This window comes from Leptosomus discolor, chromosome Z (assembly GCF_034619465.1).
Source record: "Leptosomus discolor isolate bLepDis1 chromosome Z, bLepDis1.hap2, whole genome shotgun sequence".
Classification (NCBI taxonomy): Eukaryota; Metazoa; Chordata; class Aves; order Leptosomiformes; family Leptosomidae; genus Leptosomus; species Leptosomus discolor.
This window is the reverse complement of record NC_141419.1, coordinates 38,434,067-38,446,212: the sequence shown is the minus strand read 5'-3', so window position 1 is coordinate 38,446,212 and position 12,146 is coordinate 38,434,067. Positions and strand designations below refer to the sequence as shown.

General features: G+C 36.9%; 1 protein-coding gene across 11 annotated transcripts in view; it reads left to right on the top strand.

The window, feature by feature from the left end:
* LOC104351430 (transducin-like enhancer protein 1) overlaps window positions 1-12,146 on the top strand; it is a 71,340-nt gene that overhangs the window by 14,951 nt on the left and 44,243 nt on the right. For 8 of the 11 annotated variants that reach the window (XM_086479304.1, XM_086479301.1, XM_086479306.1 and 5 more), the window contains exons 5-6: window positions 6,398-6,460; window positions 7,377-7,451. In XM_086479304.1, coding sequence (XP_086335430.1) covers window positions 6,398-6,460; window positions 7,377-7,451 — 138 coding nt within the window. Of the gene's footprint in view, window positions 1-6,397; window positions 6,461-7,376; window positions 7,482-12,146 lie in introns of all 11 variants that reach the window. The other 3 variants (XM_086479298.1, XM_086479296.1, XM_086479295.1) reach the window with 1 other exon arrangement.

Below are 12,146 nucleotides of genomic sequence, written 5' to 3'. Positions count from 1 at the left end.
AACTGACAGTTTATGCCCAAAATACAGAGATTGTTCCTGTCGCTGAAATGAATCTACCCATTGCTGCTTGTCAGATTGAATTTCAAGTATCTGTTGAGAATAAATCTTCCCACCCCCTCCTATTGGTGAGAATATTAGTAATGACAGTGTTTATAATTTAAAGTAGAGCTTGAAGGCCAACTTCCACAGTTTGTCGCAGGGTGGTTAATACAGCGGTAAAGGGGAGATGAATGTGGCTACTTGTGCGAGTCTATTACTCAGGAGGCCTGTAAATTTGATTGGCTGCTGCGGTTCTAGCAGAATCATTTGATTTGAGAGCAATAGAAAGATAAGATATCCAATTACCCAAATGATTTGCAGGGTTAGCCAATGTTGTCATGGAGATGCAAGTTGGAACAAATTAAATTTTAAGCAATAAAATAATCTTAAAGCACGTCTGGGAACAAGAAAATCTGGCAGTGGCACTTACCTGAATTGAATCTTTGCTTGACACGCTGTTGTTTGACATTGATATACTATGGGGGCCTAAACTTTTAAATGGCATGTTGCCTTTATTTTTTTCCCCCTTTTGCAGCCATTGCCAAAACAGATTGTAGTGTATTAGTTTTAAATAAAAGGGCATTAATAATATATGCGTATCTCAGTGCTCAATGTGGATTCAATAACTCATGAACAGCAAAGTTCATAGAATGCTAGCCTTAATCATTTGAGGCTTTCGAATATTTAAGTTTTGAGATTTAATTATACCTCTGACATCCCCTCACCCCCACCGAGTTCTTAGCAAAATTTTTTGGAAGTACGTGAGTCTTTCTGTAGCAAAGTTCTAACAAAGCATACAAGCAGCTAAGCACAGTGAAATGTTTCTTTTTTGTAATTGCTCTGTGTATATGTGTGCTTTTTATTGTCTTTGAAGATCTCAGTCGTAAAAAGAATAAAGGCTACATCGCTGAGGTATACTGCTTGTTTCAATGATTCTGCTGGAAGAATGAGAATACTAAATGGGTGCTAAGATTCAGCTCAAGCCTATAATATGCACACGCAGTTTCTTACGCAAGGACTTCTGAAATGTAGTATTTGATTTCTGGCTTGCAACCAGGATTAAAAAAAATGGTCAAGCATGTCCCATAAAAAGGGCTTTTATCCACACGTCTGTTAGACAGATGGAGATGAAAATTGGTCTGAGGTCAAGCCATTTGCAGCATTCTCATAGCCTTCGATTTTCTTCTCATCCCTACCATGGATAATCTCAAATGATTCAGTAACAACCAAAAGTGCAACACTGACCTTTACTCCCTAGTGGATTACTGTGTTACATGCTGTAAATGGTAGGAAGTCCATTTTGTTCTTCCAGAAGGAGTTCGGTGTTGTACTTGGCTTTCAACGTGTTGGAAGTTTAGGTGGAGTCAGAGTACTTAAGAATTACCTTCTAAAGCTTTTGTGAATGTGATTTGACAGTATATTATTTTCTGTGCATTAAAGGCTGATTATTTGATTCTTTTGCTTTAAAGGAAAGGATTAGGACATGGGTTTTTTTTGGTATCACCAAAACTTTGGGTTTTCTTCCTTTGCTTTTAATCGTGTTGTTCCTAAGCTATATTCTTCCCAATCTAACGACAAATGTGATTCTCAAAATTGGGTTGAAGTAACTAAAGTAAGTAAAAATATATTAAATGAGAAGACATAAGCCTGTCCTTAAGAAGTGGTGATAGAGTGCTTTCAAATACTGATCTAACTTTGTGATATAGGAAGTGCAGTTTGCTAGAAAGAGTAACAAGCTTCTGCCATACAATGGGCATTTTTAGCTAAGCATTGTTTTGTGAAGGTAGGTCTGCACAGCTTTGAGGATTCTTAGCACTAATAAAAGAGCAGTTGTCACAGTACAACTGATTGTTAAAAATCACATGTTGTAAGACTTAATTTTGTCACCATGGATGCTATAGCTGAAGTCGCTACTGGGACATGTATTGTTGACACTGATTGGAGCAAACCCAAAATTATTATTGTTGTAACCTCTGAAGCTGAAAGGTGATTAACTAATTCCCCTCAGAGGAAGGTTGCATTCTTTTCTTAGAAGTGAGTGGTGGCTCTCATAGGCTAGGGCCTTCCAGCATTACCAATAAAATACTCATGGATGTTAGGTGTGGTGAGAAAAAAGAGTTTGGGTACTTGTATTATACTTCCTTCTTTTCATTCCAGTGCAAAAATCTGTAGTTGTTTAAGAAATCATGTTGATTTAAATATGATATCTTACATGATGTTTTGGAATGTACGGGCTGTCAAAATGCAAAATGATCTGAAATAGACTCTTGTAAAGGAAAACACTTCAATAGTTTTTTTTTAACATTGCAGAAGGAAAAAAGTTACAATTGTATGTACAAGCTCTCTCTTAATTGCTTAGTAAAATGACTGATTTAAATTAATATATATAGTAACTATTCTGGCTGCTTTGTTCATTGTCATTATATTGAGAATTCACTTTAGCAAGAGACAAACTTAAGTACAAACACTTGAGTTTGGCAATGGTTAGGTCAAAACATTTAAGTCCTTAATTAGATGGAACAGAGGCAAAAAACTTACTTGAGTGAAGAAAAAAATCTGTCAGCTCAACTTAATTTTACGAAATGCAGCTGAATTCCTTCATGTTAATTTTTAATGATACTTCAGAAAGGAGGGTAGCACTTCAGTCAGGGGTCTGACAAGCTTGTCATTTGCAAATAAATCAAAAGACAATCATTACAACAGCAAGAACCAGTGAATGGTGTAGTTTTGTCAGTCTTTGATGGGCCCCACACTCAAGTCCTCTATTAAAAATGAATGTATTCAAGAGGCTCTGCATTAAGAACACAAACAATTAAGGGCACTTCAGATGCTTTGCTAAGAGCTGCCATAGAGCTATGAGGGCTTTCATGAGAGATGCAGGCTTCTACAGTCTGCTTTACCAAGGAGCCAATGAACATGGGCAATTAGTCATGTTTGTCTACGCTCTAGCAGCTTTCTGCAAAATTTTCTTTGTTTACTCATTCTTCTGACTGCCCTATATGTCTCAAGATCAGCAGTTAGATAATAGCTATGTTATGTTGGAAGGCCTCCAGAAGTAACTGATAAGTACCTTTCTTTTAAGACTTTCAAATGCATGAGCCCTAAATCTGGAATATATAGCTTACTCTAATGCCAATTACCAATTACTGATGTCTAGTCTTGATTAGCAAAGTTTTCCTAGACTCCTTCAAAAAAGGTTTTTGCTTTCAGTAAGGAATATATATACACACACACATGCATGTATACTCACCTTGAAAGGTGAACGCACATTGCCTTTTGAACAGCTAGATTTATATTTAAATTAATGAAGTTACTTTTTCTCAGTTCTAAGAACAACTGCTTGCAACTGCTGATAAGCAAGATTAGGTGATTTGTGCATTAAAGCCTAACTTTCACAAAATCATTAGAGAAAAAAATAATTTTAAACTTATTTGAATACGAATAGTTTTTACTAAACATTTGAGGGCAGCAAACCCGAGATGCAAGAAGTATAGTGGATAAATAATTTTAAGTACTTTATTTAATTGTGTGTGGGAAATAGCACTAGTAAGCAAACTGCCTTGTAAATGTAAGCAGACTTTTGTTATGAAGTATAGAATAGCCTTTTCAGTTTTCTTTCAGTGTAAATGTGTCTTAACTGGTACTTGTAACAGCAGCAAGAAGTCTCAACAAAAACTTACCTTATTACCATAATCTTATACATGTACATTTAAGTTTACCCAGCACTGTGGATGAATATTAAGGATGCTGTTCATATATGGTCATCAATGATGCCCTGCTTTGGTAAAGACTAACTCAGAAGGATACATTTATTTTTTTTTTTTCAATTCTGATGTTAAGTCAGGTATGACAGTACTGAGACAATAATTTTAGGGTAAGATTGAGTGGGAAAGTGGGGAAGTTGATTATGCCCACTTTTTTAGAAAATAAATAAAAGAAAATTAAAATAATTGAACCATGTTGGGACTGGAAATTATAACGTAACGTTGCATTCTTTTGTCTTACTGTGTGTCATCCTGTATGCTGTGTTATTACAGTGAAGCTCAGATACTTGGGACTTGTGCAGGAAAACCCAATAATGTGGGCAACTTGCATATTTTATGGACTCTGCCGAAAATATTTTTTAATTACAGCTACAGTGAAGATACTTATCTCAGTATTGCAGAATATGGAGACTTTTGTGTAGGCTGTATAGGCCCAAGAACTTTTCAGTAGAAACCAAATGAGTTTCTTATTTTACTTTTTTTCTTTCCCGTTATCACCTGGTGTGATTCATCCTGGCTTCCATCCTGAAAACAAAGGTAATCCCATTGGTCTAGGGCAATTAAATTCTTGGACCCTAAACATCTTAGCTAAACATCAGCCAACCAGATTGCTGTGTAGCAGACTTTCTTTCCATAGCTGACATACCTTGCTTTCTGGAGAGACATACTAGATATGTGGGAAAATGCCCTTTAGTACACAATCTTATCTCACAATCATGTTGGGTTTTTTTACTTGTTATCAGACACCGAAAGCACCAACAGATTTGATTGTTATTTTCATATTTATAACTTAACAATAGTTAAGTCTTATAACTGACAATAGTTAAGCTGGTAAATTCCTTGTATTGCCTTTGCTAGTATGTATGTAGTACCAGTACCGAAGGCCACACACAGAATGATGGATATTGCATGGTTGTGGCCCAAACAAACCAGAAACAGACTGCTGTGTCACTATGTGAAATGGTAGCTGTTTCTATTGAGAATAGAGATCTGGTTTCCTTGCTGCAGGGGGAGAAAAGTTTTCTGTAAAACAACTGTCGCTTCATTGCCCTTATTCAAAGGAACCTTTTTGTCCTAGGGAAAAAACATCCCAGAGCTGCTTTGGAGACTCTTGTCTCCACAAAACTTTATAGTGGATGTGTCAAATACCAGACTTTGGTCAGGTGGAGTACTTCAGCTTAGGTCAGAGAAATGTGGTGTTTTACAAATCTCAGTGCTATCAAGTATTTTCTGTGTCTGTCAGAGGTGGGGAAAGAGGTGTTAAACCTTGCCGGTTGCATTTGGATTCCAAATCTTCTGTTTGTGTCCTAATTACTGCTTGGGTCAGCAAATTATAGTGTCTTCCTGAAAATGTCAGGATGATTGGGAGGAAGGCTTAGGAAGAGGCTCGACAGATGAGTTAGCAATGTTTTCATCTGACTTCTTTGAAAGAGTTTCTTTGCTCAAGTTTATGCCTGTCATTTCATGGAAGGCCTAGCAATTCTCAGCAGGGACCTCTTGTTTCTTTTGTCTTAAAACAAACCAAACCTCCCAAGAAATATCTGTGTGGATCAATGATAAGACAGAGACTGACCAGAGCGGTTCAGAGTGTCTTGTATGTAGACTGTGTTCACATCTGGATGCTAATTTTGGTTTTGTACTACTACGCTACAGTGACTGCAGGAGATGTTTTTAAGGAAAACTGTAGTTGTGCAAGTACCTTAAGGGTTATTTATAATGGTGGTTCTGAGTGGTGGGCAGATGTATAGGCCTGAAAAAGCTGTAAGTACAAGACTGAGTAATGAGAGAAAAAGATCCCTGTATCCCAACCAAAATCCTGAGTTCAAGTTGACAGGCCGAAAGTGCGAGATACATAAAGCTGTTGAAAAGTGACACTCAAACACTTCATCCTGCTGCTTTCAGTGAAGAATTATTCTGTTCTCTGCTGGTTCCTAGCCTTCTTCCTCTGTTACTAATGGTTTCAGTAATTTGCTGTTATTGACAGTCACATTTTCTGATCTGATGGGTTTTTTTTGTCTGCATTATTTTAATTCTCTCTCAATATGTCTGTTTTAGAAATCTGTACCTTTCGTCTCCATTCTGCATTGCTTCTGTTCTGGTATTTGTATTGTACTCCTGATGGTGTGTTTCTGTTGGCAAAACTAATTTTGGTTTTGCCAACAGGTAAAATTGATCATGGAAGAAACATTTTTCTTCCATGCCTGTCACTTTCATGTTATGCTGTGTCTGTCACTTTCATGTTATGCTGCTTGATAATTTAAGTAATAATAAATCTACTTTTTAAAAGGCTTTAACTTGGACTTAATGGATTTCAAAAATGCTTTACTTGTTAATGAGCTATGTACAAGGACCAGATTTGTGCCTAAACATGTATACAGATTAGGTGCTTTAGACATGGCAGATGTCCTAGAGTGCTAGCTAAATCTCTGCCCTGATCTGGGCTTATATATTAACTATTTATATCTGCAATATTATTAAGATGTATATTTTTGTTACTTTCTTCACAATATGAACTTAATATAATTTTGTACACTAGTTAATATGTGGCAACAAACATAAAACACAGTTTTAATCGAAATACTTTTCTTCTATAGACAGAAATCGCCAAGAGATTGAATACAATTTGTGCACAAGTCATCCCATTTTTGTCTCAGGAAGTAAGTAAAACTGTTCAGCTGTTAAAGTGCAATTATGTTGCTTTTCTGTTTGCAAATTAGCTAGTTTTAAGATGTTAATTTTATCGCAATACACAAGTGTAAGGAACATCTGTTATAGCTGAAGTGTGCAAACCCCCTGCTAATTTGGTCTAACAAATATGAGTTCAAACTAATGACAATAGCTCAGCCTCATTCATTGCCTGAGGAGAGTGGGAGTCTGAAATATTACCAATGCAAGAAAATGCTTTCATTTCTAATCATGATGATTGCTTATTTGATATTCAGTTGTCAAATGTGAATCTAGTGAAATAAGCATGCTTATCTTGTCTACCTAATTTGTATCAAATTTTAGTGTAAAAGGTGAGTAGTTAGCTCGATGCAAAACAGTGTTTAAGGTTACAAACCTGCATCTGGTCTGAATGACTGTGATTGTAGCATATTGTGGGCACATGCTTTTTGAAGCCTGTTATTTTGGATGTCTTCTCCAACTCTATAGTTTACAAAGAGTATTTGTAATTCTTGTTGAGTTCAGCGAAGCACTGCTTTTCCGTGTTAAAAATTTCAGTAGGTTTTCCTGTGTGGGCACAGAGTACATAAATGTTAAAATTGACACCAGTGTGAAGTTGACATTATCGTCCTGTCAGGTCAATTAGAAACTGATTATTCATTTACCAGAAAATTAATATTGAAGTGCATGGGGGAAGAGGTGAGGTGGCTGCCTTCAGGGCTCTTGTTTGCTTTTGGGCAGGTGAGAAATAGGGCGCTGTTACCTTTTACCTGCATAAGATGTCTTGCAATTGGTAGCCTGGTCTTCTGCAGACAAACCGGTTATTTAGGTGTTTGTGATCCTGGTTTGATCTGGTGTGGTCAATACCTTAACACAAATTCCTCCCCATATCCCTTTTTCTTTTAATAGCATCAGCAGCAAGTGGCCCAAGCTGTAGAGCGTGCCAAACAAGTGACCATGGCTGAACTGAATGCCATCATCGGGGTACGTGGCCTTCCAGGTCTACCTCCTACAGTGTGTATAACTTGCTTTCATATCTTACTGCTTTGCTATTTTAACAATAAGCTTAATGTTTTGATATCTAACACTATTTTGATGCCCAGTGCTGCTCAAGTGTTTGCCTTGTTTCACACAGATTTTAGCAGGGATAAAGTTAATAGCTTGCTTTGTCAGAACATCATTTTGTGCAGCAACGCCGCGCGTAACAACACTTTTCCTGCAAGAAATATAATGATTAGGAGAGTCACTTGTTTATTTGTAGGTATTGTATGTCAGTTGATCTAGTTACCTTTGCCTCACGCTTTTTGTGACACTTGAGTTCTTGGAGCCTGTACAATTATTCATTCTTCTTTCTTTCCCTTTCTTGTGAGTCTTTCATGAATTTTAAATTAGCAAGCTGCTGAAAAGAAGCTTCACTTGCTTTTGAAGCGGTATTAATTGTCTGACACAGTGTTCTAATAGCCTTTCACCAAGTATGTGCTTCTAAATATGCTGAAATAAGTTAATACTACTTGCTTGTGACTGGTTGTCAATCACAAGTTGTTTGCTTTGTGTTCATGAACTTTCTGAACCATACATTCCTTCCACTGCATGAGTTCATTTCCCCTGCCACTAAGTCTAGAGTATTTCTCATGTTTTCTGCCCTTCCAGACTAAGTGAAAGAAGTAGCCGAAACAAGAACCTGTCCTTTCTGATTTTATTCATATGTGAGCGCCTTGAGCGGATTCAAATTACTCATTTATCAATTTATGTTAATTGCTTGTGAGAAGATGCCCTGCTGGTCTTTATAGTTCTCTCAGACACTTTGTAATGATAATTAGACTTGCTGCTGTACGGATTAACAGTGCCATAGTCCAATGACGTCTACACACAATGGAACCAGTTAATCCATCTGTGCTTAAAATTACATCCCAACTGGAGATGGAAAGGAAAAAAAATAGCAGAGGGAGGATTAAAAGAATGAGCCTCAGCTTGAAAACTCTCCTTTCATCAGTTTCTCAATTGCAGATCTGCAGTCAGTTTGCCTGTGGTAAGCTATTGGCAGTCAATTAGGTGAAATAAACTGGGAGGGTGACCTTCATTTCCTTTTAATAGCTTTTCCTCCCTGAAATGGGGAGCTTCAGTGGATTTTCAGCTTAAATTTTATTCAAGCTGCTTTATTACACTTGACAGATTAGCTTTGCATAAACATACCCCCCCCTTCAAATCTGCGCTGTTTTTTCCCTTCGTATCAATTTTTGACTGTTACTTAGTTGATTTGCTAATCACATCTTAGAAACCCACACAATTACATCTGTATTTGTCACAATCTCCTCTATGCTTTGCTTGTGTAATGAATTACTTTATGAATACCTGATTCGATCTTTGAAATACAGCACATACATTTGTGGTATTTGATTAGCAAAGATTAGAGAACTGTACTTTCTTTCATTTATTAAAATGAATTACTTCTTTAGGATGAAAATGGAATGGAAAACCCTTTCTAATGAACTAGTTTTAAAAATATTTTATGTAGCAAATGGAAATATGTATTAAAATATATTTAAAACCATTCTTGCTGGACTTAGGATAGTGCTACTTAGTCAAACGAAATTTTGCTGTCTCAAGCATGTCATGTAGCCCTCTTTAAAGTCTGCACAATATAATCTTTTAAAAGCAATAAGATCTACAAGTACCACATGCAATTAAGAACATTGGGGGGTTGGGGCGGCCAGGGCAGGCGGGGGAAGCTCTTTCAAAGCAGGAATAGAAGCTTCCACCTTTTTAATTTTTAAATTACTTAAGATTCACCAGAAGAGCTACTTCCCTGTGTCTTCTGAAAGCCTTCTGAATGATACCGTGCAAATCCAAAACAGTGAATGAAGAAATGAACATGTTGGGCACAAAATTTATTTGACCATGTAGATGCATGCATGTACATAATGCTAAAATTAGATGTATGTCACAGTGATCTTTTACAGTTTTACATGATCAATAATTATCTTGTGCCGCACAGTAAGTTTCATGCTCTGACATACACTTGATTTTGTTTGAAAGGGGTGGTGTGTATCCTGGAAAATCTGAATAGCATAAAATTGGGTTGACAATTCAGTGGACCTTTGCTCCCCCTCACTGAGCACGCAGCATGTCAAGCCTTCTCCCCAGAGGGGAGGACACATCAGAAGCCTGTCTGTTCCTACAAGCAGCAGCTGCACTGAGAGTGAGCATGGCCCAGTTTGATAGCAGCTGCCAGTATTGTTCAGGGACCCAACTTAGTGTAAAGAACAATGGAAGGGCCATGCTGTTAAAGTGCAGTGTCTTTCAAGATAAGAAAAGAAATAGCAGTTTAACAGTTTAGACATCTATTATAAGCATGAAAGATCATGAAACTTCTTTTGAGAATGCAAATAGGCTGGGGCAATCTGTAACAGTAGAAGATGCAATCAAGTAACCTCTAGTGTCATACTACTGAGGATACTAATGTACAATAAATTTTGAATATAGGAGGAGGGTTTGGTTTTGGTTTTGGTTTTTTTTCCTAGCTGATGTTCACTTGCCTAGTTTCTCTTGATTACATAAAAATATTCATTTTTGTTGTGGTTTGACTTTTTTTGCTGTCCTTCCTTTCTCTCTTTACGGGGCATTGTTTCCTGACACTAGATGATTCAAGAGTTTCTGCTGGGCCATGTGTGAATTGTGGAAGGGAACAAAGCCTTTAATGAGTGGGAAGAACTTTTTGAAATAAAGATAGTTCAAAATCTTCTTGTATTTTATACTTTTTTATTTCCAGTTGAAAATCTGGAAGCCTATTAGAGGACAGACTGTGAGGATAGGAACTTGTAGTTCCACAGGACTGAGATTTTTCAGAGGATTTACCTACGGAGTCAAAAGTCAGGCTTTGGGATTGGTATATTAAGCTTGTACAGAAGAGAATGAATGAATTGATACTTTTTTTTTTTAAAAAGTAATGTAGTTGGACTCGGTGAGCTTATAAGCAGTGCTAATCTTCAGTGTTGATTAAAAATCTTGCTTCAGGAATGAATTTGATTACTAACAGTCATACTCTGTCTTTATACTTTTCCTGCACGTCCCTGAGGCTTTAACTTCCAGCCATGGGGTAGCAGTGTGGCTAAACAACTTCCTTGCCAATTTTTTTAAATGGCACAATTTCATATTTGTTATATTAAGGTTGAATGAAGTAGCAATTTTGCTAGATAAATCACAAACAAACCAGAACCCTTTGAGTTACAAGATAAGTGCACCCATTCACTCCTTGGCACTGCTGCAGCTGCAGGCAGTGTCCACGTTTGGGGTTAAGGAAGCATCCAGATTGTGGTATGAAAGAATTAGGTAGATTATCATGGTTTAACTTGAAGGGTTTTGTTTGGGTTTTGAGAGATGGTCTGACTGGAAAGTCAAAGGTACTCAAAGTTCATGCTAGGAAGTATAAGGGACAGTTAAATTGATCTACCTAGCTGTAACCAGTGCAAAAATCATTAGATTTACTTTCAAATTAATAAACTAGGTAATTTTATGCGTAGAATATGCAAATATATGAGTGGAGAATATAAGCAGCAAACTGGAATCTTCTTTAGCATTGCATTTTAGATGCATGATTTCAATGCCAGGTATATCTTATTTTGTCTTTTGAGGTGAGTTGCTAATGGTTCTGTGAAATATGTATCTTTTGGATTGACAGTGCTTTTGAGACAGATTGAGTTGTAGGCCTCTGAGAGGCCTCTCCACTGTTGCATGAGGTGATTGGCTAAAGGATTAGCAAAATGTGGGATTATTTTTTTTTCTCCCTTGGCTGTGGTTACTAGCTATCTCTGGGATTGTAGTGTGTGAAGTTTAAGAGGATGAGGTTAACCTCTTGAGGGTTTATTCTTATGAGTATGTAGTTAATCCTTAAAAAGCCTATAAATAACTAGGCTGTATGTTTCATTATGAAATAGAAATACAGACTAGAGCAGAAATGAATGCAGAACTTAGTGCAAGGGAAGAGCTAAGCAGCTGTAGCATTACTTTTTATCCTCCTGAGCCATGATCTGCATTATGTGCTGAGGGAGGGAAAATTGTCTAGTTCTTTTAAATTAAATAAAATGAGATCTAGTGAGCACAAGATGCTACGTCCTCACTTTTAACATAAACTAGCTAGCCACAAGTCTAAATTACAGAACTTTGGCAATAAGAACTCTATTATGTGGCAACATCCTGGCTTATTCTCTATATTTTTCTTCAAAAAATACATAGATACCTTAATTACTTGCTAGGATTCTGATTCTGTCATGTTAGGTGCTTTTTGAATAGAAAAGCTCCAGACTTGTAAACTAGGTTTAAAATAGGTAGCAAAGGAAGTAGGTATTTGTCAGCATGACGATTGGTATTTTCAAAATACCAGTCCTCAAACAATGCTCAGATTGTTATTGCTAGTGGTACCAAGTTTTGAGGAAAAATAAGAAAGCATTATGATATGTATTGGTAGTTTGTCCTACTAAAAACAGAAAACCTCAGAGAAGGTGTGTAAAATGTGAATAAATAGATAGTGTTAACCAAACTTGTCTTTTACTTGACATGTGCACTTGGTCTGATGGGGAAATGAAGAACCTTGGAGCAGCAATATGGAGGAGGGTAGTGTCTAAACAAGACCATGATTTCCTGGAGAACAAGATATTTTCAGTCATTCTGAAGAGACAAAAA